We start from the raw sequence: 24,421 nt of genomic DNA on the forward strand, positions 1-24,421 counted from the left end.
ATGTGGTGGTGCGGCGGGGCCGGGCCTCTGGCGCTGCTGGTGGCCGCAGTGTTTTGGACTCAGTGTGTCCTGCTGGACGGGGTGGACGCCAAGAAGGAGAAGAAGAGGCCGAAGGAGCCGTCCGCCACCCCACAACACACAGAGACGACGCAGTACAACGCGACGCTCTCCAACAGCGAGGAGGTCGGCGGCGGCGGCGGCGGCGGCGGAAACATCAAGGTGAGAAGAGAGAAAACACGAAAACACCGACAATGTGCACGTCGTCTTGTGTTTAAAGTTTAAAGGTACCATTGTGTAGGAATTCCTCCCATCTAGCGTTGTGTTTGTATATCGCAACAAGCAACTCAATCGTATTTTTCATGCTGCATTCACGTGAAATCGGGCAGACGGCAGACGGACGACAGCCGCTGCACGTAACGGCATAAACAAGCCTCTATGTAAACAAGTGGTCCGTTTCTCTGGACTTCTGTGACTAAAATGACATCTGGTTTGTTACCGACGGCCGTCCGCCCGACTGCAGGTGAATGCAGCATCAGTGTAACGCTCCATTCCTCCTCACTGCGTTACCGCGGTGACTTTTCACAGACGCCACCTCCACCTGAGCCGACAGCTCCGGTGTCTCCGCTGAGTTTCCGTGGTTTCCTACCGTCACGCTGCCACTGAACGTAAAAACATGGCGACACCACATGGCAGCCAGCACCGAGCTTACCCGCTCCATGGAGATATGAATGATATGAACGGGGATTACTGGTTAATGAAAAACAGACTTTTGAACCAAATAATCGATTTTCGTGAATAGATAACAGGAGAAGTTACACAATGTCCCTTTAATAACTGCATCTTTATTTATGCCGATACTGCATATAACTAGACAGATAGCGATTGACTAGAGTCAAGCTTCAGATATGTGAGATATGTGCAGGTTTCCTGTCGGCACAGGCAGCGTGCAGGAGAAATAAAGTGTGGAAAAGGTTAAAACAAAAAAACATAAACAAAAGAAAAAGGAAAAGAAAAAACAGGACAGGACAGGTGTGCCCTTCCAGGTCAGGTCAGGCCTCAGACAGTGAGAAGGACCAAAAAAATGTGTGAAAGACTAAATGGATGACTTCCGGAGGTATGTCAGGAATGTGGACATCTGACGGCTGATCAATGCGTCAATTAGTGCGCGCTGCGGGTGGGTGTCTGCCACCAATTTTCCAGCCAAGGAAAAAAAAAATGGTGAAAAGAAGAGGCAGGAGGAGGATGCCAGAAGAGATTCAAAAACTTGAACTGTCACTATCAAGTGTTCAAAATGTGCGTTACAGTGCGCACAAACCCACTTTTCAGGGAGCAACAGTTGTAGCCGTTGACTTGTCTTGTGTTATTTATTGGTTTATTGCCGGGTGTTGCATATTTTTTGCGAGGGTTTTCCAACGGACGGCTGTTTGTTTTGCTTTCAGCCCACCCATTATGTTGGCATTCTCATATAACTCTCACTGCCCTATATACCAACCAGCCTTCGCCCCAGCAGCAGCAGCAGCAGCAGCAGCAGCAGCAGCTCCTAACGGTAACTCCCCCCTTCCCTCCCCTCCCCTGCTTGAAAACCGAGCAGTGAGGTCTCCTTTGTATCTTTAAGAACACATTGTAGGTGGTTGCGGCCTGCTGGTTGTTTATTTGACTTGGTTTTACCCTGTAAAAGCACAAGCTATGAAGGATGACCTTGTGTCAACCCTCAGGCCTGCTGCTGCTGCTGCTGCTGCTGCTGGAGGTTTGCCCCCCATTGGGATCTCACTTCTCTAGCTGGCTCATCCCATAGGGAGCTGAGCTGAGCTGAAACACCCCACCCCACCCTGAGGTCTCTCCATGATGTAACTCCTGGGAAAGTTAGGTGGGCAGATATTTAAAGGAGGAACTATCCTACATTTCTACCTTAAAGGGATAGTTCACCCAAAATCCAAATTTCTCATTATCTACTCACCCTCATGTCGACTAAGGGCTGGGAGAAGTTTCAGAGTCCTCCGTGGCTACAGAGGTTGCAAATGGATACCAACTGTCTTCGTAACAAAAAGACACACCAAAAAACATCCAAATACCTCCATGCTGCTCGTATGTAATGTCCGTCTTGTATTGAAGCCCTGAAATGCGAAATTGTCCCGAAAAAATTAAATAAGACTATTTTTTAAGCTTGTTTGTAGCAGAAGCTCCTCTTCCCGGTTCGTCAAATTTGGACAAACCAGGGTCTGTCCTCTTCCCAGTTCGTCCAAATTTGATGAATAAAACAAGCTTGAAATATAGACTTATTTAATTTTTTTCGGGACAATTTCACATTTCGGTGCTTCAATACAAGACGGACATTACATAGGAGCAGCATGGAGGTATTTGGATGTTTTTTGGTGTGTCTTTTTGTTACGAAGACAGTTGGTATCCATTTGCAACCGTTATATGGACATGCACTGCTACGCCGAGACCCCCTGTAACTCAGAGAAGCCACGGAGGACTCTGAAACTTCTCCCAGCCCTTAGTCCACATGAGGGTGAGTGCAATTTCAATTTTAGGTGAACTATCCCTTTAAAGGGGAACTATATATTTTCACCTTAAACAGCTACAGAAACCTAGTGCTCGTTAAATCAATGACTTGTAACTAGTTCCAGGGAGAATGGAGCGTCTCTTGGCTGAAAACCAACCTTGTAAGATCAGAGCCTCCGACCTGGTGTCCCAGCTCTCGTTTCCATGGCGACACCGCCACACAAACGTAACGCGCTAACCCGTAACCCGTAATCTCTTGTTTATGACAGATAAGACTATACAAATATACACACGGTAACATGGTAGATGATAAATAACATTATCCACCGCTCCATGGATTGATTTCCCGTTGAAAACAAATGCACATGGCCGGGAGGAGGGTTATTAGCAAAACTGTTGGACTTGTATAGTTCCCCTTTAAAAAGACCTGTGGCGATGTTGTCGGGTTGTTCCCATGCAGCCTCATTGATTCTGTCATTCACAGGGACTATAGCCGCCTGACTCCGCGGTGTCTGGGACATCCGATAGGGGCGGTGCGGCCCACGAAAAACTGGGGCAGCGTGCCGTGTAAGCCCCTCACAAAGCCCCATAGAAAGGGTCCTGAAAGGGAACACCTCGGTGAGGATTAGCACCCCCCTCCACCTCCAAGTGCCTCCTTCCCTCCTTCCCTCCCTCCCTCCCTCCCTCCCTCTCTGACATTCTTTTCATCTCATCTCCCACAATCACAGGGTAATGACATAATCACTCGTAAGACGCTGCAGTGTTATGCCAGATCGTGTCTTTGCCAAACATTGTCACCTCCGATGACGACGAGAACCTGAGCTTTAAGGGTTCGGGACGTCGGCGAACAGAACAAGGTGGTTGGTTGGTTGGTTGGTTCATTGGTTGGTTTGTTGTTGCTCTCTACCTGGGTTTGTGTTGAAGAAGAAAAAGTGTACCACACACTGTGAGAAGCTGTAAACTTGATTTTCTTGGGTAGTTTGTAAGTTTATCCTATTACACATCTGTTAGGCCCCAGAGAAAACAACACGTCCATTGGAGGCGCCTTGGCAAGAAATGTGTGTTCTCAAACAGGCCAAACATTTACACTCCACATTTACATTTTTTTTTTTTTCCTCTTGTGCCCAGTGGAAAACAGTCGAAACAGTTCTTATGATGGCATTTTTTATTTTTTTTTGCTTTGCTTCTTTCTCTCTATCTGACCAATCCCGTGTGTGGGCCCGTTGTTGGCAGCATGCAGTCGCACATTGCTGCATTCCTCGGGAGATTTTCCATTTGAAAGTGATCACAATAGTGAGGTGTGGAGTTGCACAGAGAGTGGAATTTTTTTAATGAGACGATAACTGAGGCACTTTTTTCTTTCCGTGAACCGCCGTCACGTCCGTGCAATAATTTCGGAGCAATATGTCAAAGGTGCACGTTTTCTTTTTTTTTCTTTCTTTCTTTTTCTTGTAAGCCTTATTGCTCTCCACTCCAAAAGATGAGAGGAATCTGTCACTTGTTGAGAGCAGCGAGGGATCTGTGATGGCTGTAATTGAGGGGAGTCAAGTCAAACATCACGCCCGGCGTGTTGAGTAATGGCTGGGTTTAGCCCGAGGCGAAGGTTTTTTGTTTCCTCTCTCTCATCCCCAGTGATGATTAATGCAGCAGCTCAAGAGACAAGAGCTCAGGTCCCAGAGGAAACAGGGGGCTGCACTACTGACGGTGTCAACTACCTATCTATGGTTTGTTTCACAACGACCACGATGATGAACTCTCACTTTCAACACATCAGACCCCAGTAAAGGTTACACTTGGTAGAAATTACCTAATGAAGTCATCTGAAAGAAAAAGAAACAAATAATAGTAAGGTCTTTTGTCGTTACATCTGAAATATGCAAGTAAAATAAACTGCGGCTCCGTGTGTGTTTCACCTCGCAGACGTAGAGGGGCCGTGTTTTATTTGGATTTTGTTTCGTTTGTAATAACTTGAGATTGATGCCAGATTTATAGAAATCCCTTAATAATCTTGCCTGATTCTTATCATGTGCTGGTCATGTTCCTGAAACCACAATTTCAGAGTTATTGCTGCGTTTTACAGTAAACTGAGGCTTAGAATAAAAACAACCACACAGCTGATTGGTCAACAGGAGATGGCCGCTTTATTTAGTTATCGAAGATGAAGATAGAGAAATGATTTCTGCAGATTTGTTTCGCAGATGCGTATGATGGGAATTATAATGCATCTGTGATTGTTGGATTAATCAGATTAAAGTGTAGCCTATAGAGTGCCATATCTGTCCAGTATATGAAGACACAGCTAGCAGCTAACCCTGGCTAATGATATCTGCCTATAAAAGTCACAAAACCACATTTTATAACGTTATTAAGGTGTAAAAAGATATATACGTGACTTGAAAGGTGTATTTTATTACCTTTTGATTAAACTAGGTGACTGTTTCCGAGAAAAAACGAGAGCAAAGATCGTTTTGTTTAGTGCAGCAGATTTTATTGTTACATTTTGTGGCCAGGCGACACCTAGTGGCCGTAGTGAGGTAGTGTCGGAAAAAAACACACAAGAAACACCAGTGTTTTAATCCTGTGTGAAGAAGAAAAGAAAAAAAGCAGTTTATGTTATGTTCTCTCTCTTGTTTATCCATGGCTTCTGGTCTGGAGTTAACCACATTTTTGTTGTTGTTGTAACCACGGCAATGGAGGTACTAGCCTACTCAGTTTAACACACAAGGCAAAATCTTTCCCCTATAAATAAGTCTTTCGGCCTTAAACCCTAACCAAGCCATGACTGTTGTTACAGTATAGTAACCACAGTGACGAGGGTAGCCTAGGTATTTATGTGTTAGCGTAACTTTATGCTGAGCTAAGCTAAAAGTCTTCATAGCCACGTGTATCCTTGCGAGAGCGGCCGGTGCCAATCGTCTTTCCAAACTATTATTATGTATATGCAAATAAAATAAAAAAACTGAATCTTAAATGTACATGTTCGAACCAACACCCCTGTTTGTACCACTTGTGTAATATTTTTCCACTAATAACCTGACAGGACAGGAGCAAACTACTTTGCGTAATAAAAAAACAAGTAGCCTAAAGAAAGAAAAATCAATCCAACCACAGTATGTACTTATGTAACGTGATGCAAAGCCACGAATTAATCACACAGAGGACGGAGGATCTAATGACTTCCCACCTGAAGTAAAATGTTGTGTTGGGAGTCAGACTCGTGTCAACGCCTCGGTTTACCTACCACAGGGAAAATGAGCATTCGCTCCAATTTCAAAGCTATAATTTGTACACAAAACAGATGTGACAGGGCGATCAAAGCAATCACCTTTTTTTTATATCAACAGATTTTTCACAAATTTATTCACTTTCTCTCTCTCACATACCTTTTTTTGTTTAAGCTGCATCTCAAAGTCAGGCCGTGTTTTAAGACGCATTGCTCAACCTTATCATTGTGTAATAACTATAATTAATTTACACTTCCAAACAGTGTTCCTGCTGCTACACTTGTTGAGCTAATAAGCAGCATCCTCATAGTGTGATAGAGTAATTATGTTTTGTGCACACGTTGCTTGCCAATTTGAGTAATAACACAGTAAGGAGAGCAACAGAGTCAACATTGCATGCCTAACTGTATTTAGCTGTGGGGTGATAAATCCTCCGGCAGTCCTGAGTCTGTGAAGTGCAGCGGTGGGGAACACGGGGGTGGACGCATGACGACTGGGATGCACGCAGGTTACCAAGGATCCCCCCACACTGCAAAAACTTGTCAAAATGTCTCATTTCTAGTCAAAACTAATCTCTTTCCATTTAAAATGAGACTCATCACCTAAAAATTAACTTATTTTAAGATAATTTTCACTTGTTTCAAACTAATTTTTACTTAAAATAAGTAGAAAAAGTTTTTTTTTTGTGTGTGCTTGTAATAAGAAAGAAAAACTTGCCCCACTATCAGATTTTTCTACTTATTTCAAGTGAAGATATGCTTGAAAGAAGTTAAAGGTGTACAGAAATAGAAAAATGAATTTTATTCCACTATGGGTCTTAACATTAGTGTAATCATTCATCTATCAGACGTTGGAGGCCAAACTTCGTGCAAAATTCTATTTTCGAGTAAATACGGGATGAAAAGTGGGGTAGTTTTTTTTCCACATTGGATAATGCAGGCGCACGAATTATGCGTCACGTTGCTCACGATTCATCAGCCACTGATATTGGATCCGTCATCTGTCAATCAAACGTCTGAGACATTGGATAAAGGTTGTAGGATACAAGGAAAGTTTTCTCCTCGGCTTACAGCAGAGCAGAGTGACTGACAGACCCGTGTTTCAGACCAAACTCTCTATAGAAGTGATTGCTGTCGGAAGATACAACTATTTAAGACTTATATTAACACAAACATTCCGCTTACTTCTGCTTTAAGTATAATGAGATTTGTTTTGACCAGAAATGACATTTTGACTCGAAATAAGACAAATGTTCTTGGTAAGATTTTGAGTTTTTGCAGTGCACTACCTCCCTCCCTCCCTCCCTTCCTCCTTCCTCCGTCCGATTGCATTCAGCCCGTGGGGATCCCTGCCTCCCGGGGAGGGATGGGCCGGGCTCCTGGGCCTCGTCCACCCATGCATGGATGACTGCACAGGGAGCAGCGCTGCACAGTCAGGGATGTAAAAACAAGGGATTATCGAAGGCCCTCCATCATCCTGTCCAACCTTTAAAACCTGCCTGTGCAACATTTTTCTTTTTCTTTTTTTTTATCAGCAGCAAAACGTTTCATGTCATCTAGTGTGTACGAACAGGTAGAAAAACAGATAACACCTAAAAGAAAATAAGATAAGTTTGACTGTACACACACACACACACACACACATGGAAGAATTCAGGAGCTGGCTGCGAGTCGGCTAGAGTTTCAGTATCTGGTTGCAGCCCCAGAGACATGTTTTAACAGTTGTGTTTGTGTTTTTGGTGGCACGCTGCCCCGGGGAAATATTTTCCCGTTTTTTATTGCTTCAAATAAATTCAACCTAATTTTCCTCAAACTACATGACAAACACACTTAAAGCAGCGCACGTAATAGAATTATTCATGCAGACCCAAGTCGTTCTTTTTCACGGTAATAAAATCAAGCATGATTGATCCAAAGACTGAAAACACACACACACACACACACTCCACTGTGGGTTAATAAAAACAACCTCTGCTCACTTTAACTCCTTTGCTGTTCACTTTTACTACACTTACTGTGGGTACCAGAAACCTTCAGTGGTGGGGGGATAAATACATGTTTAAGTATATTTATTTAAATAGTACTACATACTTAACTTCACTTTCAAAGTACTTCTACTTCTGCTCTAATACAGATCAGATCAGAGACACGTGTTGCACTTTTTCTCAGCTGCAGTTCATCTGTCTGTTAGGATTTTACTAAACAGACCTACTTAAGATGAACTCACTGCGATGTTAAAGGTTAAACCAATGTTTTCTTCCACCTTTAAACTAATGTGATGGTTTTATTAAAATAACAGCTTGAGACCCAAAGAGGGGGAAATTATGCAAATTGTTACAAAAACAACAAAAATTAGAAAAACCTTCCAAAAACCTGTCATTGCATCATACTGATGCATCAATGGTAATAATCTAGTTGTAAGCAGTTTTATTTAAAACAGCTGTTTGACATCTTGTGAACTGTTCTCATTTGCCTTTCTGCAAAAGATCTGTTGGGAAGACCGATACCTAGCTTAGCTTAGCTTAGCTTATTTTAGCTTAGCTTAGCTTAGTTTAGCTTTGCATAACGGAACTGACTCTTTTCAACAGTGACATGTTCAAATCTCTACAAAAACTTATGAAAGTTACTGTTTCCAGGCCCAAAAATTACCCGACACCAATAAGCATATGCTCTGTAGCTTCATGTTCCTTCACATGAACATTTAAAAGCAGGACTTCCTCTTGTATAAGGAGTATCTTTAAGGACAATTCCAGACAAATTCAACCTGGGGCTCTAGTTTGCTAATATTTTAGGTCTAACAGAATGAATCTGCAGATTTTCTGTTCTGCAGTAGTTCTGTCTGTCCCTGCGTCGCCACAGCAGCGTAGAATGGGAGCAGACAGATCTTAGGCTGTTTACGTCCCACAAAACCTCTTCGCTGCACTTTTCGCCGCAAAAAATGCATATCTGCACAAAATGCGCAAAATTCGGTGCTTGCATGATTTCATAAACAACGCATTTTTGTTGTCAAGGAAGTTGAAAAATGTTGCATGTTCACTTCACACATGAGGGAGGAGCCATTTTCCCCCTGTTGCCTTTGGGACGTTATGAAGTGACGTAACTGTGCGACGTGAAACATCGATTTTCTTTTACAGAGTTTGTTGCAAATTCTTTATTTTGTAAAGTTACAGAACCTTTTTAGACTCAGGAATGTTTTGTACGTTTGAGTTCTGAAATAAAACAAGATGAGAACTTTCGAACTATTCGCAGCACTTTCTGTGATGTGGCATGTTATTATTGGATGTCCTATGACTCTTTTGTTGGGGGAATCACTTTTCTCTTTCATTGAATAGCTCCTGCAGTTTTAGCAAATTCATTGCATAAAAATGCATGAACACCCAGCTGCATATTCCATCTCATTTTTTAGCAAAACCTGCTGCATCAGCAAGGATTTTTTTTTTTTTGCAACAATCACAAAAAAACTCTTCTTTATTTCATCTGGAAGGACTGATGAACACTTCTTCACTCCTTCGCTGCGGATGTGAAGGATGTGAATTCTTCTCCCAGCCGTGGACACAAAAGCTTCACATTCTTGAGCTCTGAGCTTCGGCGAACGTGTCATGATTTAGAGCCGCATCAGCGAGGATAAACACACAGGCGAGAAAGATTTAAAGTTTCTCACCTTTCCACAGAATACCTGACACATTCTCTCCGTCCGTCCGTCCGTCGGCGGTGCTGGAACGGCGTGCGTTTGCTCGCTCACACCTGCTGACAGACGAGGCCACTTTGAGGCACTCTGCACATCGAGCGCTGATCAAAGCCAGAAGCACCCGGCCGGCCGGCGGTGGTTCATCATCGCTCTTCATCAACTGCTCCCCACTTTGTTCGCCATTTGTCTACATGCTGATGATGCAGAGCTATGCGAGGACTGGGGATCCATAGTTTACTTTAACGCCACAGTCAATAGCAGCAGCAGCAGCGGCGGCGGGGGCAGAGAGCGAGAGATTGAACGCTCCTGACAGGGGTTTTTCTGTGTCATCATCATCATGCAATATGGTTTTCATGTCTGCCGTGTGTGTGTGTGGAGGCTTTGAAGTTCGCTAGTCGAGACAGAGACTCACCTGCACACAATGAATCACTTTTCTTTTTGGCAAGTTGCATGAACCATCCCAGCTGTCACCATACAGTATAGTACAGCAGACTTTAAACATATACAGCAGCTTATATGGTCTGACAGTGCAGAGACAGAACACGACGTCATTTAATGGAAAGACTCGACTATTTCTAAAGCTGATGATTAAATTATTTACACAGAGATTTGCTGTTATTTTTCTTCAGCTCAGAAATGAAGGTAATAATTACCTTTGTCATAACCTTTCTTCCTTGAGCACAGAAAATCCTGGAGGGCAAGGTTTTAATGGTTTAATTACAATGCCGTGTGTTAAAGAGGATAACAAGCTCACAGTATGGCTGATTTCCTGGCAGTGATATTCTGACTTTTTTTTTCTTTCTTTTTTATCATCATTATTATTATTATTATTATGCAGCTCTAAGATGTGTAATTATGAGCCACATGTGTGGGCCGACTCGCTCAGTGTCATATCTCTGGAGCACTGAGACGATCTTTGACACAAACACGAGAACAAATGTTAAGTTTTTACTTTTTTTGGAAGCGCGTCCACCGCCTGTCAAGATCGCGTGGGTGTCTTTTAAATCATACCGAGCTGTCGGAGGTGATGATTCACAGCTTTACTATTATTCCCAATGGAAATATACTCACACTGCCACAGGCGTGGAATACCAGTATAAAAAAAAAAATTATAAAAAAAAAAAAAAACACAAACGCCTTTCATCTGCATGGTAATATTTGCTCAAGCTTACAGAGCTGGTACGTTAGAGGAAAAGCGTGACTCTTTGGGGCAATGTGCTTTTTTACTTTCTTGTCAAGAGTCAGTTCAGATGATGAGATGGTACAAATCATGCATCTGTTGGAAAATCAACTACTGGCCTGGCTCGGTTCGAAACTCCCCAAAAAACTGTCCAACTAACACCTCATATCTCCTTTGTTTAGTCTGTGCAGAAACTGGCTTCAAGGAAATGACACTGTGTGGGTTTTTGTCGCCTTTACGTCAGATTGAATCGACAATATCTGACAATTTACAGTGCAAGGTGGCAGGACGATTGCAGAGTTGAGAGTCTCAAATGCCATGCATCAAAAATGCATCAAACTTGGGCACAAAGTTCAAAGTATTTTATTTGTTATTGGCACGTACGTTCGCACCACCATGTTTGCCAAAAGATGGTGACTTCCCATCAGATGTTAAATTTGAATTTAATTATACCTTGACAAGTTTTACACACTGCAAAAACTCAGAATCTTACCAAGAATAATTGTCTTATTTCTAGTCAAAATGTCATTTCTGGTCAAAACAAATCTCATTTTACTTACAATAAGACTCATCACATAAAAAGTAGCTTGTTTTTAGACACTTTTTACTTCTTTCAAGCAGATTTTCACTTGGAATAAGTAGAAAAATCTGACAGTGGAGCAAGTTTTTCTTTCTTATTACAAACACAAAAAAACATGCTTTCACTGGCAGATTTTTCTACTTATTTCAAGTGAAAATTAATTTGAAACAAGTGAAAATGATCTAAAAACAAGTTAATTTTTAGGTGACGAGTCTTATTTTAAGTGGAAAGAGATTAGTTTTGAATAGAAATTAGACATTTTGACAAGAAATAAGGCAAATATTCTTGGAAAGATTTTGAGTTTTTGCAGTGCATTATTATAAAAACTTCAAAATGTATATTGTATATTTTATATAAAATTTGATACCTCGTGTTATGCTAAGCTAAGTATTAGTGGTCTCATGTACGTCTCAGCAAACAATGAAGTAGGCTTTCACTCACTTTATAGAAACATTTAGGAGCTAAAGAGCCAAACATGTTAATGAGGAGTCGGTGGAGACCAAAACTGAGTGAATATTGAAGCTCCATAACTTCTGGATGTGTAAAAGAAAGCCACTGTTTGCAAACATGTTCACTCTAACCTCCATAACAAGTGATGATATATCAGTGTTGTGTAACCAGCTTGTCTGGGTCGCCTCCAGGCCACAAAAAAAAGAAGAAAAAAAAAAAGAAGAAAATTTTGTAGGTTGAAGTTTTTCCCAAAATGTTTAACTATATGAAAAATGAACAGAGTAATGGAAAAAAGCAGTTTATCCAACAGGCTGCCAGTCTTATGGAAACAGCACCGCGCTGCCTGCTCGCTCAGTATTCTCTCGTCTTGACCAAATCAGTTTTTTCTTTTATCTGTTTCCAAGCCTCAAAAGCACAACAAAAACAGACGAGGACCCAACATGCAGCCGGCGCAGCGTCGCCTGTTAGCGCTGTTTATTTTCTCTGCTGTCAGAGAGAGAAAGAGAGACAAAATCCCAAATATATATATACTGTTAAAAAAAAAAAGGAAAGTTTTTTTCTTCTTATCCCAGTGTATTGAGAGGACAAACAAGGAGTCACTTTGTTGCGGTGGAACAAGAGGCGAAGTCTTCAGCAGTGAAGAAAGGGGCATGTTGGTTTTGCAGATAAGTGATCCGTGTCCCGCTGCCAAACCTAAACAAATTCCATTTCAGACAGCTCACCTCCATGGCTCGTCTTTATCTCCTCTTCTATCTCAACTGAAGGCACTTGACATTTGGTGGAAGGGTTGGGGGGGGGGTAAAAATCCGAGCTCGCTGTAGTAATTGGAATTCATTCAGGACTCACATTTTACCCAAAATGAAAACATGCCAGTCGACTCGTAGCACTGAGCAGAAAACTGTTCCTTCTTTCTTAAGAGTTTATCCCCAGTCTCTAATACAGTAATTTATCATAAATGAGATATTTCAGATAAGGAGATTGAACATACCTACGATTAGTCCTTAATCATAACTCACCCTGGTATATATATATATACACTGTGTATACTTTTGTTATCTTGTTTATTAAGTTTTCCATCACAACATTAGTCAGATGAGTTGAATTAATGAAAGAAAACACCGTGGTGGTGGAGGGGGAGAAAGTGTTGGCCATCTTTGACATGTTGTTACAAACTACAGTAACTGAGCTCTGCAGCAATCCACAGAATCTACATCACACAGGCAGACTCATTTTTCACCGGAGCGCTCATGGAAATTTTCATGTGCTGCAAAAAAAAAAAAAAAAAAAAAAATCACTTGACAAGGTTTGTTTACATTCGTCTGAGCATATTGGGCAAATAAGAAGAAAGTTGACGTGGCACCTGAGTGGACGATCGGGAATGAAAAAATAAGCATGAAGCGAACCTGAAACTAAACTTGGACGGCAAAATGAAAGGAGCAGAAAGAGTTTCTTATTCTTCTTTTGTGTTTAGTTTAATGATGCATTGGATTTAGCTTCAGTGCTGCCATCTTCTCTACCAGTGGTTCTCAGCCTTATCGGTTCTCATATTTCTTTCTTTAGCAACCCTGAGGACCCCCGCTTACCAAAAAAGTCCCAAACTGATTTGACAGAAATATAAACAGCCTTTTTATTTGCATCATTGCATAGTTATTAATGGTTCTGAAGGCATATATGTGATTTCAAAAGTCGCTGTACACTGAACATTGCACATTAGTGAGTTTTACACCATCTTCCTGTGTGATATTTCACAATAAAAGCCTAATTAAGAAATTAATAGAGGCTGTCCACTGAAACTAAAAAGACAAAGGACAGTGATTCAAAACCATCAAAATGTGGCTTCTTATTAAAATATGACTAATTTCCCATTACAACGTGTGGTATTGGGCTTTAGGCATTAAAGTAGAAGTAGCAATCACTTACATAGAGTGTTTGGTCTGAAACACGGGTCTGTCAGTCACTCTGCTCTGCTGTAAGCCCAGGAGAAAACTTTCCTTGTATCCTACAACCTTTATCCAATGAGGAGAGATAACGGCATAAAGGGGCGGTCCTCTCTGTGTGTGCAGCCAAGGGATGCGCGTGAATGTGGTGACGTAGGGACGAGGGCGGGGACTGCTAACTCCATCTGCTGACAGGAAGTTAGCCAAAACCACCGGATCGCTTACTTCTGCTTTAAGAAATTAAGAGAGTCTGTCCACTGAAACTAAAAAGACAAAGGACAGTGATTCAAAATCATCAAAATGTGGCTTCTTATTAAAATATGACCAATTTCCCATTACAACGTGTGGTATTGGGCTTTAGGCATTAATTATGGCTCCGGTCACTATTTTAGTAAAATTATAACAGTCTGTAAAAGGTTGCTCAATAAAATTATATTTTATCGTTTTAAGTAGGCTACCCCTTGCAATTATACCAAGTACCACTAGGGGTCCGAGTACCGCTGGTTGAGAAACACTGCTCTGTATTGTGCTGTTTCTGTTATACTTAGAGGGACGAGGAGTTTCTCCATCGGCAGAACAAAAAATTCTGCGACAATAAAAAAGTCTCATATTAATGTGGATGAATCTCCGCTACCCACACTTGTTAATGGGCCCATTTTAGATAAATATATTGTTTTGTCTCTATCGTTATTTTGTTATTATTAGTGGTGGTGGTGGTGGTGGTGTTTCCTTACTTTCGGTTTCACGGCGAGTTATGAGAATAACACCGCCGAATCGCCGTTTATGGTCGGAACTACGACGGTATGTGAATGTTTTTGAACCTCTGACTTTAATTCTTGATGAATGAAAACATGAGTCTGTCTTGCGCCGGTCAAAGAATTTCAAGGTGCGCGGAGGCTCATAAATGTAGTGTAAAACGCTTAGCTTTTCCAAAACTCCTCGTTGTCCCTTTAATGTGCTCTGTTTCATAATAGTTGCTACTGGTGTCGGACTTTTAATTGATGTGGGAACATGTTGTATTTTAGGCTTCTGAACACCAGAGAGTCGACCCACTGGGATCATGGATGGACTTTGTCAAAAGACCCGTTGGCAACTTCCCTGGAAAGTGTCGCAAGCGCAAACGTCCCCTGGTAAAAAAAATCCTTTAAAAGAAATTTTTTTGATTGGTATTGGTTTTTTTCTTTTTTAATTAAAGATTATTCACTTCACATTACATTCACATTTGATCATGCTAATGTCCACTCCCCCAGCCGGGTCCACCTGGTCCTCCAGGACCCCCCGGCCCACAGGGACCTCCTGGTTCTCCTGGCGCCGAAGTCACCCAGGAAGTTCTTCTCCAGGAGTTCAAAGAGATGATCAAAGGTAGGAACATGTTGAATATTGAACATTTAGGATGAAAACCCTCTTCTATTTATTTATTTTTTTATTTAAGGAGGACAATGCACATTAGTGGACATAATAAAATGTAAAAGTGCCAGTGTTAGCCAACGGCTAGTTTCCGACTGTACTCCTCCTGGCAAGGTGTTAAAAGCCATTAAAATAAACACAAGGACATAACAACAGAATTCATAAAACAGGAAAAACACACATGTATCCAACAGAAACCAACAGACAAAAAATCTACAAAGAGAGACAATTAACATGACGCTACTATAAAAAAAGAAAAAAAGACTATTTATGGATGGATAAAATGGATGAAGATGCAACAATGCAAAGACCAGGACAGGGTTTCTTGATGGAGTTGTGCTAGGATGGATGGGTTGAGAACACAACGAAACCAAAATATCTATATGTCTGTGCACAACTTTACATCCACAACACAACAACGTCTACTTTAGTTTCTCTCCACATTGATGTCTGTAACAACATCTATTGCACATCTGTCCATCCTGGGTGAGGGATCCCTCCTCTGTTGCTCACCCTGAGGTTTCTCCGATTTTTCCCTGTTAAAAGGGTTTCCATGGAGTTTTTCCTCAGTCGATGTGAGGGTCGAAGGACAGAGGATGTTGTTACGATGCCATGTAAAGCCCTTTGAAACTGTTTGTAAAAACGGGCTATACAAATAAAATTTGCCTTGCCTTGATGATGAGTAATCAGTGTTAACTCACTCCGCTCTGGACCGGTTTGTGTTTTGTGCCGTCAGAGGCGACGGAGAGGAGAGCGGCGGCTCTGGACAGACAGACCAGCCCCAGCCAGCTGCCCACGGCGCTGCTGACCCTGGAGGGGATGACCTCGTACCGGCGGATAGAGGAGGCTTTCCACTGCAAGCTCAAGGGCCCCGTGGTGGTGGATAAGAAGACGCTGGTGGAGCTCCAGAACTTTCAGACGGTATGTTTGTTTGAAACCAAGTAAATGTTTATGAACCGGTTCAGCTCTGCTCCCCCGCCTGTGGCTGAAAAAGTAAAGTTTTGGCTAATCCCCCCCCTGCCCCCCTTCCTTCTCCTCCTCCTCCTCCCTCAGCCTGGTTTTTTACATGGTCTGTTTGTTTCTGACCCACTTGCTTCTCCTCCTCTGTCTTGTGAGTGTTTGGTAATCGTCGCTTATTTTTGTGCATGTGGGGGAATTATGAGCGGATCATCCCCTCGCTGGTAACTGGCACTGGTGAAGCGTGCAGTGCCACTCCGCTCCCCGACGAGACCCAAGACTCTGGCTCTTTTGGTCAAAAATATCTACTTTTTCAATTCTACACATCACTCTCTGGGCGGCATACAAAAGGCACTCTGTCTCTGACTTGGAATAAAGTGTGGAGAGGACAGAAATAGACACTGTTCGAAACAGCATGCTGTAGTGGAAGAACTATGCTGTGTTGGGATGGGCCTGACAAGCTTTGCCGAACTATTTAACACGCTAACGAAGCACTATGTTTGTGAGGACGTGTTACTACGGCTTTGGAAAGTTGTATGTTTAACGTTTGAGCAGAGTCAGCAGTAAAGGAGGAGGTGGACACGAGCAGGGAGAGAGGATGAAAAAGTAGGTCTTAAGAGGCTGTAGAGCAGGGGTATTCAATTAAAACTCACTGAGGTCCAGTTACTAAACTTTCATCCAAGTAAAAGGTCCGAACCTTATAAAGTCCAAATGGTGTCTTTTATATATATATATATATATATATATATATATATATATATATATATATATATATATATATATATATACATTTAGCATAGTGCACTTGTATAGTAAACTACCATGAATAAAAGTAACCCCAATGCAAATGATTTAAGGCCTGTATTTCAACTAAAGAGAACAAGCCAGAATAAATTAGGGATTTTCCCTGTTTTTTGTTTTTTTTTAGACCAAGGTGGCCATGGCTAAGGCCACAGGACATGTCTGTTCTGATGATAAAAGTCAGTGGTCCTGAAATGTGTGCTTCTCTTCTGTAACACACATTCAAACAGTAGGAGGGATACCGAGGGAGAACTGGCTTGAGAAGCAGGAAACACCCACGTCGCACCGAATACTAGACTTGTAGTCAAGACCGCCTGAACTGAGACCAAGACACTACCAAGACCAGAGAGTATCAAGACCAAGTCAAGACTAAGACCAGTTGAGCTCAAGACCGAGAACGAGACCAAAAAAAACAACAACTAGTTACACCATATTTTGCTATTCCGCTTGAGTTGTAGAACGCAAGAGGACGAGTGCCAACGCATCTGTGTCACAAAATGCATGTGATTGGTACCACTTGAAGGGGGCGTATAAATAATGATATCCAAATAAAAAGCGTGCCTGCCTGGATATTGTAGGCTATAAGTCCCTTCGAGACAGTTCTGCCAGTCCGAGACATTGCGAGACCGAGAGACCCGAGACCGAGACAAGACCGAAACCAAACACTGTCGAGACCGTGACAAGACCAAGACCACAAATAAGTGGTTTTGAAGAACTACAAGTCTACCGAATACGCACCGCTACGGCATCACATTGTGTGTGCAAGAGACCCTACAGCTGAACGACCCCCACGCGCGCGCGCCCACACACAACCAAGGCGGCGGCCACAATCCGCCCGGCGGTTCACCTTTGACTTGCAGGGAAAACCCTGAAAACACCCTTGCTGAGAAAAACAGGCACGTGACTGCCCTGCCAGTAGTTTGAATCTTGGCTTGGAGTCAATGCTATTCATCTTTAAAAGTTTGGTTATCAGCATCAACTTCTCTTATTTTGGAGCACGCCATGCTGTCATCACTCCGTCTTCTTTCTCTTTCTCTCTCGGACGCACTGCCCGCGCAGGGTAAACAAATGATTTGATTGGCTCAATTGAGTGAAGCTGTCATATTGATAATTAACATATAGCTGAGCTGCTGTCCCGTCGGAAAAGAAAATGCTTGAGGAAAATGATCTAGAGATTGGTCTCGGGTCCGGATCGAACCATCACTCGGTCTGATTTGGTGATGCCTGCCTCAAGGACTCATCCCAGATTTGAGGGTCAAACTTTGCCAAAACTGAATTTGACGTGAAACATTTGCTCAGATTTACCTTTAGGAAATAAAATGCCATAGTGTTTTACCAGTTTGAACACCTAAAAAGGAGTATAAGAGGCCAATAATATTACTCCAAAATGTCAACATTAATGTGAATCTTCTTCACTTCCAGCCTCCTGCTAAAGGAGCATTCCTCAGAGGGTCGGGGATGGACCAGTCCACCGGGAGGTTCACCGCTCCCATCACAGGGATCTACCAGTTCTCCGCTAACGTCCACATCGGTAAATCACAGATCGGTAACTTTCCTCTGTGGGTGTTTTTTTGGGGGTGTGTGTTTGACTCGCTGATCTCTAAATCCCTGTCTTTGTTTTGTTGAAACTGTTACAGCAGGACAACTTATACCGTCTTAGCTGGTTGACAACATTTAATTCCCAGCAAAGCTCCGCCCACCGGCATCTGTCCACGTTTGACATAAGCCAGGATGATTTTTTTTGGGATGTGCGGAGCACCTGAGAATTAAAACTGATTCACTGTCAACAAATGTTTGAATTTTTTTAAATATTTTTTGGATGCAACGATCCAAAAAGCTGAGTGTCATTGATTAAACTTGATGTTTGAGTTTTGGAGCCAAACAAACTCAACAAACTGACTAAAAAAAAGCAGTAAAGCTGTACTCGTCATTTTCTTTTAGCTGTAATCTGAGTTAAAGCAGATATCAGCTTCACGGCCGTTTCGGCTAATGCTGCGTTCAAGGCAGGCTTTTGAAACCGTAAGTTACAGCTTCAAGTCACAACTACGACTTGGTAGCGTTCCAGGTAACCCGTAGCTCGTGTTTTTACCATCCTGTTGTCTGTGAAAGTTCCCTATAACGGCCACTCGTAACTTCCGACCCGTGAACTCGTACCAGATCGAACTGGTATGACTTCACAGGAAGGAAAAACACAAAGTACGAGTTTCTTTGAACGCACCATGAGTTAGCAGCCCCCGCCCTTGTCAGGCATCAATTGGTCCTCGTGCTACGTCACCACATTCACGCGCATCCCTTGGCTGCACACACAGCCCTTCATGCCGTTCTCTCTCCTCATTGGATAACACTTGTATCCCACAAGGAAAATTTTCTCCTCGGGTTACAGCAGAGCAGAGTGACGGAGAGACTCGTGTTTAGGCTGAAATACTTCATGTAAGTGATTGCTGACGGAAAATAGGACTATTTAGGACTTATATTAACAAAAACATTCCACTGATATCTGCTTTAACTTCTCCGAATGTCCTGTTTTCAGTACGTTCTTCAGCTTATATAGTTAGCCAGAGTTTGCCAAATTCTGTGCATTATTGATTTAAAAAAACTAGATTTTTGTTACAAACTCAACAAACTGAACATGAATTGACTATAGCTATCAACAAAAAGTGGAAACAACTGGTTTATTTAGATGCAACAATCTACAGTATAAAACAGCCGCTGTCAGCTCTATCATAAATATATTGCACTTCCTGTGGCTGCTTCACAATAAAAGCCCCTCTGTCACCAGCTGAACTAAGAGATGAGACAAATTAGATAAAAATAAACGTGTACAATAATAAAAATGTAAAAAAAAAACAGGATTTAATTACATGAAAACTTTAAGTTTTAGTTTATGTTTTTGTTGAACCTTGACGGTTTCGGTGTTTCACTTCCTCACAGATCACAACGAGGTGAAGAGGAGTAAGAGCCAGCTCAAGGCCCGGGACAACGTTCGGGTTCTGATCTGCATCGAGTCGCTCTGCCACAGATACACGTAGGTTTTATATTTTCTCTTTAAAGGGATAGTTCAACATTTTGGCAAATTGGCCCATTGCCATAATCGCTATAGTCATAGCAGTAGGTTCGTTACCTTTATTTGTCGGTGTAAGCTATTTTTAGAACGGAGGAGTGGAGCAGCAGGCTGCTCAGAGCTACGCTACGGAGGCTAAAGGAATTTCTTGGTTTCCCTCATCAAACTCATCAAATACAAAATCCCAAAATCCCAAAATCCCAAAACTCCAAAACGCTCTGGTGGACAAGTTGTGAGCTGCACATTCACCACGCTATGAGATAATAACAGAACGTTACCAGACAGAGTTGTTTTAGAGGGAAATACAGAGACTGTTGATGAAAAACTGTCCCTGAAGGCAACGCGCATCAGCTGTTTTGCATGAATTTACCTCTAAAACAACTCTGTCTGGTAACGTTGTGTTATTATCTCATAGCGTGGTGAATGTGCAGGTCACAACTTGTCCACCAGAGCGTTGTGGAGTTGTTGGATTGTGTATTTGATGAGTTTTATGAGGAAAACCAAGAAATTCCTTTAGCCTCCATAGCGTAGCTCTGAGCAGCTCACGGCTCTGCTCCGCCGTTCTAAAAATAGCTTGCACCGACAATTAAAGGTAACGAACCTACTGCTATGACTATAGGGATTATGGCAATGGGCCAATTTGCCAAAATGTTGAACTATCCCTTTAAGTATCATTGTTTAAAATGCTGCAGAACTTCTCGTCTGAATCTAAATCAAATATGTCTCCAACACCCGTGTGACCATGTGGTTTTCATTTGTTATAGCTCAAACACATGTTGGTCAGCGATAACCGCACCGATCGCCAATAATACAGACGTCAATAAAAACCCATCTCAGGGAGGTCATTAATCCGACTTCCACCGCGCCACACATTCTTGACATTCTTGTTTTGACAGTTTGTTTACTTTTCCTACAAAACAGCGATATTTTATTGGTGTTTAATGCTGCCTTCACTTTCGGCCCGGGGATTTACGAGCTGTTAAAGGTGTTGTCTGTTACAGTTTGTGTGGAACCAGTTTGGCATTTCCTGTATAAAAAAAAAAAAGCAAGAGCAGGTCTTTTAAAGGAAATGTCCTCTCGTCCCTGTCGCCTAACTAATCTTTATAGACTCACCTTTGACTCCTTGCAGGCTGTGCCCTGTAATATCCAGCAGCAAACGCTGTAGGGAAATGCCCTTATTTGGGAAGTGAGGAGGGGAGTTCAGATAATGAAGTATTTGATTTGATTCAGTGGTGAAAAAAAGTTACAAATCCACCCGGGGAGCGGTTTCGGAGGTCTTTTCCAATATTTCAGCATTTCTATTTACACAAAGTGAAGTGAAAATCGCTGGAATGAATTGCTCCCTGAAGTCTCCCCCAGACCGTTACAGAACTGCTCGATGATGATGGTGGTGGTGGTGGTGGTGGTACAATGTGTGGAGCATATAAATAATATTATTATGATGGGTTACCTAACCCAGAAGAGCCCCAGCCAGTCTCGCTCTCCCACACATGAAAATGCAGAGAATGTGCAACGAGGCTCTCGCTCTGCGACGGCCGCTGGAGTGAAGACAAACGTGATTGATTTGCCATAAAAATGTAGCGTTTTCCACTTTAACAGGAGCCAGTGCTCCTCCGTCGGCCGGTGCTGTGTGTGGTTTACAGCCTGCAGCGATGTTACAGCCGTTTATATACAGACTCTGCGGGCACCGAGCTGTGAAGGAGGAACATTTCTGACATTTGGAAAATAAACGTTATTCGCTTATTTCTTTGCTTAGATAAGAAGATCGATCGTCTGACTGTACCACCGCCGCTGCTGCTGCTGCTGCTGCTGTTAACTTTTAGACTGCATAGAGACAAGCTCAAACAGCTAGCCTGGTTACATCCAAGGATAACAAAATCCACCTAGTAATTAGCATTAATTAACAACATGCTGTACCTGTGTAGAGATGTGTCCTGACAAAGCCTCAGTCAGCAGCTCGTTCATTGATCTGAAGTGAACTCTGGTTTTCTTTCACCTAATCTAAGATCATTCAGCATCTGCTCTGGCATGTGCTGTTGGGAATCAAAACAGCTGGAAACGACTGTTTTTTTCAGATGCAACAACCTATAAAACAGTGGCTGTCAGCTCTATTGTTGGTCCATAAAGTTATTGTACTTCCTGCGGTTGTTTCACAATAAAAGCCCCCTCGGTCGCCATCTGAACTTGGAATTAGCCAGAGTGGATAAAATCACCTGTTTGGGTTCGCAGAGCATTTGAGAATTATAAATCTGATTCTGTCAAAATCTGTGCGTTATTGTTTCAAATTAAACTTGATTTTTGTTACAGTGGGAAAAAACAAACTGATTCACTGTCAACAAAAGCTAAAAGAAAATTTGGATTTTTGGATGCAACAATCTATGGTGTCCACAAAGGGCCGCTAAAAACTGACGTTGAAGTGAAGAGATAAAAGTTGTCATTCAGGCCAAGCTAATTTATTAGATAGGTGCAACCCCAAACATGTAAAGGTAGGCTACCGTAAAGCTCAAATAAATCTTTTGCTCAGCAAAGATTGGAAATGTATCAAATTGGTTGTTTGAAAGAGTGTGAATAGAAGGAAAGCCATATTTAAAGGGATAGTTGGGCAAATTGGCCCATTGCCATAATCCCTATAGTCATAGCAGTAGGTTACCTTTAATTGTCGGTGCAAGCTGTTTTTAGAACGGCGGAGCAGAGCCGCGAGCTGCTCAGAGCTACGCTACGGAGGCTCATGGGATTTCTTGGTTTCCCTCATCAAACTCATCAAATACACAATCCAAATGCAGAAAAACTGTCCCTGAAGGCAACGTGCATCAGCGGTTTCGCATGAATTTCCCTCTAAAACAACTCTGTCTGGTAACGTTGTGTTATTATCTCATAGCGTGGTGAATGTGCAGCTCACAACTTGTCCACCAGAGTGTTTTGGAGTTGTTGGATTGTGTATTTGATGAGTTTGATGAGGGAAACCAAGAAATCCCATGAGCCTCCGTAGCGTAGCTCTGAGCAGCTCACGGCTCTGCTCCGCCGTTCTAAAAACAGCTTGCACCGTTAGTTAAAGGTAACGAACCTACTGCTATGACTATAGCGATTATGGCAATGGGCCAGTTTGCCAAAATGTTGAACTATCCCTTTAAGCATTGCCATCCAACTACTGTATCCCCGAATTTAAGTACTCATCGGGCCGGGCCAAACCTACCGGACTGGACACGCTGGTTCAGGCTGAAAATATATACATATGGGTTGCATCGGGCCACGTGTTTCCTTCTTTTCTGTTTTTTCTTTGGTAGATGCGTGTTGAGAATTAGTGCTAGTGAGTTCGGCTGCATCAACCCAACATCTGCAGGTTGGGTTGGGTTTTAATTTTCAGGCTGGTTGAAAACTCTATAGCATGAATGAAGCAGCTTAGGAACTGTTCAAACGGGTGATGTGGTGGGGTTCGAGAGGTTTCGTACATTCTCAAGAACTTAGAAACAGAAAATAGACCCAGTACCGGCGTGGACCAGTGTCTATTTGAGACTCTTGAGGCTTTTATTTGAGAATTTATGGTATTTTGTACTTGGTTCACTTGAACAACGTCTTAATATATTGTTGAAAACACAATATTTACACTTATCTGTTGTAATGTGATTGCAGCTCACTGGAGATGATCGTCGGACTAGAGAGCAACAGTAAGATCTTCACGGTCAGCGTCCAGGGGCTGCTGGAGCTCCAGGTGAGAAACACACTGACAGACACACACACACAAACAAAAAAACACCTGTATTCAAACCAGGGCCGTTGCGAGGAATTCTGGGCCCCCTTAAAGAATACTAAAGTGGGCCCCTCCCCCTAACTTTTCCTTTTTTTTTCTTAGACTACGTATGTATTATCGTTTTTTATTTAGCCTTCTTTGTTTTGATGCTAATGCAGCATTACACTGCAAAAACTCAAGTATCTTAGCAAGAATATTTGTCTTATTTCTAGTCAAAATGTAATTTCTAGTCAAAACAAATGTCATTATACTTAAAATAAGACACATCATATTAAAAGTAGCTTTTTTTTAGACACTTTTTTTTTTACTTCTTTCAAGCAGATTTTCACTTGAAATAAGTAGAACAAATCTGATAGTGGAGCAAGTTTTTCTTCCTTATTACAAGCACAAAAAACTTACTTTCACTGGCAGATTTTTCTATTTATTGTGAATTTAAGTGAAAATGATCTAAAAACAAGTTAATTTTTAGGTAACGAGTCTTATTTTAAGTGGAAAGAGATTACTGTAGCTTTGACTAGAAATGAGACATTTGGACAAGAAATAAGACAAATATTCTTGGAAAGATGTTGAGTTTTTACAGTGTACTATGAGTATTAGTCAGGGTCTTACGCAGAATAAATCAGTCGTACAAAGATTAGACTACTGGGGTTTTTTATGGGCCTCATTGGGCTCTGGGCCCCTAGAATTATCATCACCTTTCTCCCCTATACAACGGCCCTGATTCAAACTCTCTGCTTCAATGTCGTTTATTTATTATTTCCCTCCGCAGGCCGGACAGTACACGTCCATATTTGTGGATAACGCCGCCGGTGCTTCCATCACGATACAGAACGGCTCAGACTTCATGGGCATGCTGCTGGGTGTATAGCAGAGCGTCGTCCAAG

The 24,421-nt window shown here is 42.1% G+C and overlaps 1 protein-coding gene across 1 annotated transcript; it reads left to right on the forward strand.

Moving 5' to 3' along the window:
- On the forward strand, nucleotides 1–24,421 carry c1qtnf12 (C1q and TNF related 12; the record flags this gene model as incomplete). The annotated part of the gene is made up of 8 exons (XM_083974679.1): nucleotides 1–219; nucleotides 14,589–14,693; nucleotides 14,814–14,925; nucleotides 15,707–15,891; nucleotides 18,151–18,259; nucleotides 19,660–19,753; nucleotides 23,420–23,498; nucleotides 24,307–24,421. 8 exons carry the CDS (start codon nucleotides 1–3, stop codon nucleotides 24,403–24,405), a joined length of 1,002 nt encoding a protein of 333 aa, XP_083830805.1. The 3' UTR covers nucleotides 24,406–24,421.

This window comes from Trachurus trachurus (assembly GCF_905171665.1).
Source record: "Trachurus trachurus genome assembly, chromosome: 7".
Taxonomy (NCBI): Eukaryota; Metazoa; Chordata; class Actinopteri; order Carangiformes; family Carangidae; genus Trachurus; species Trachurus trachurus.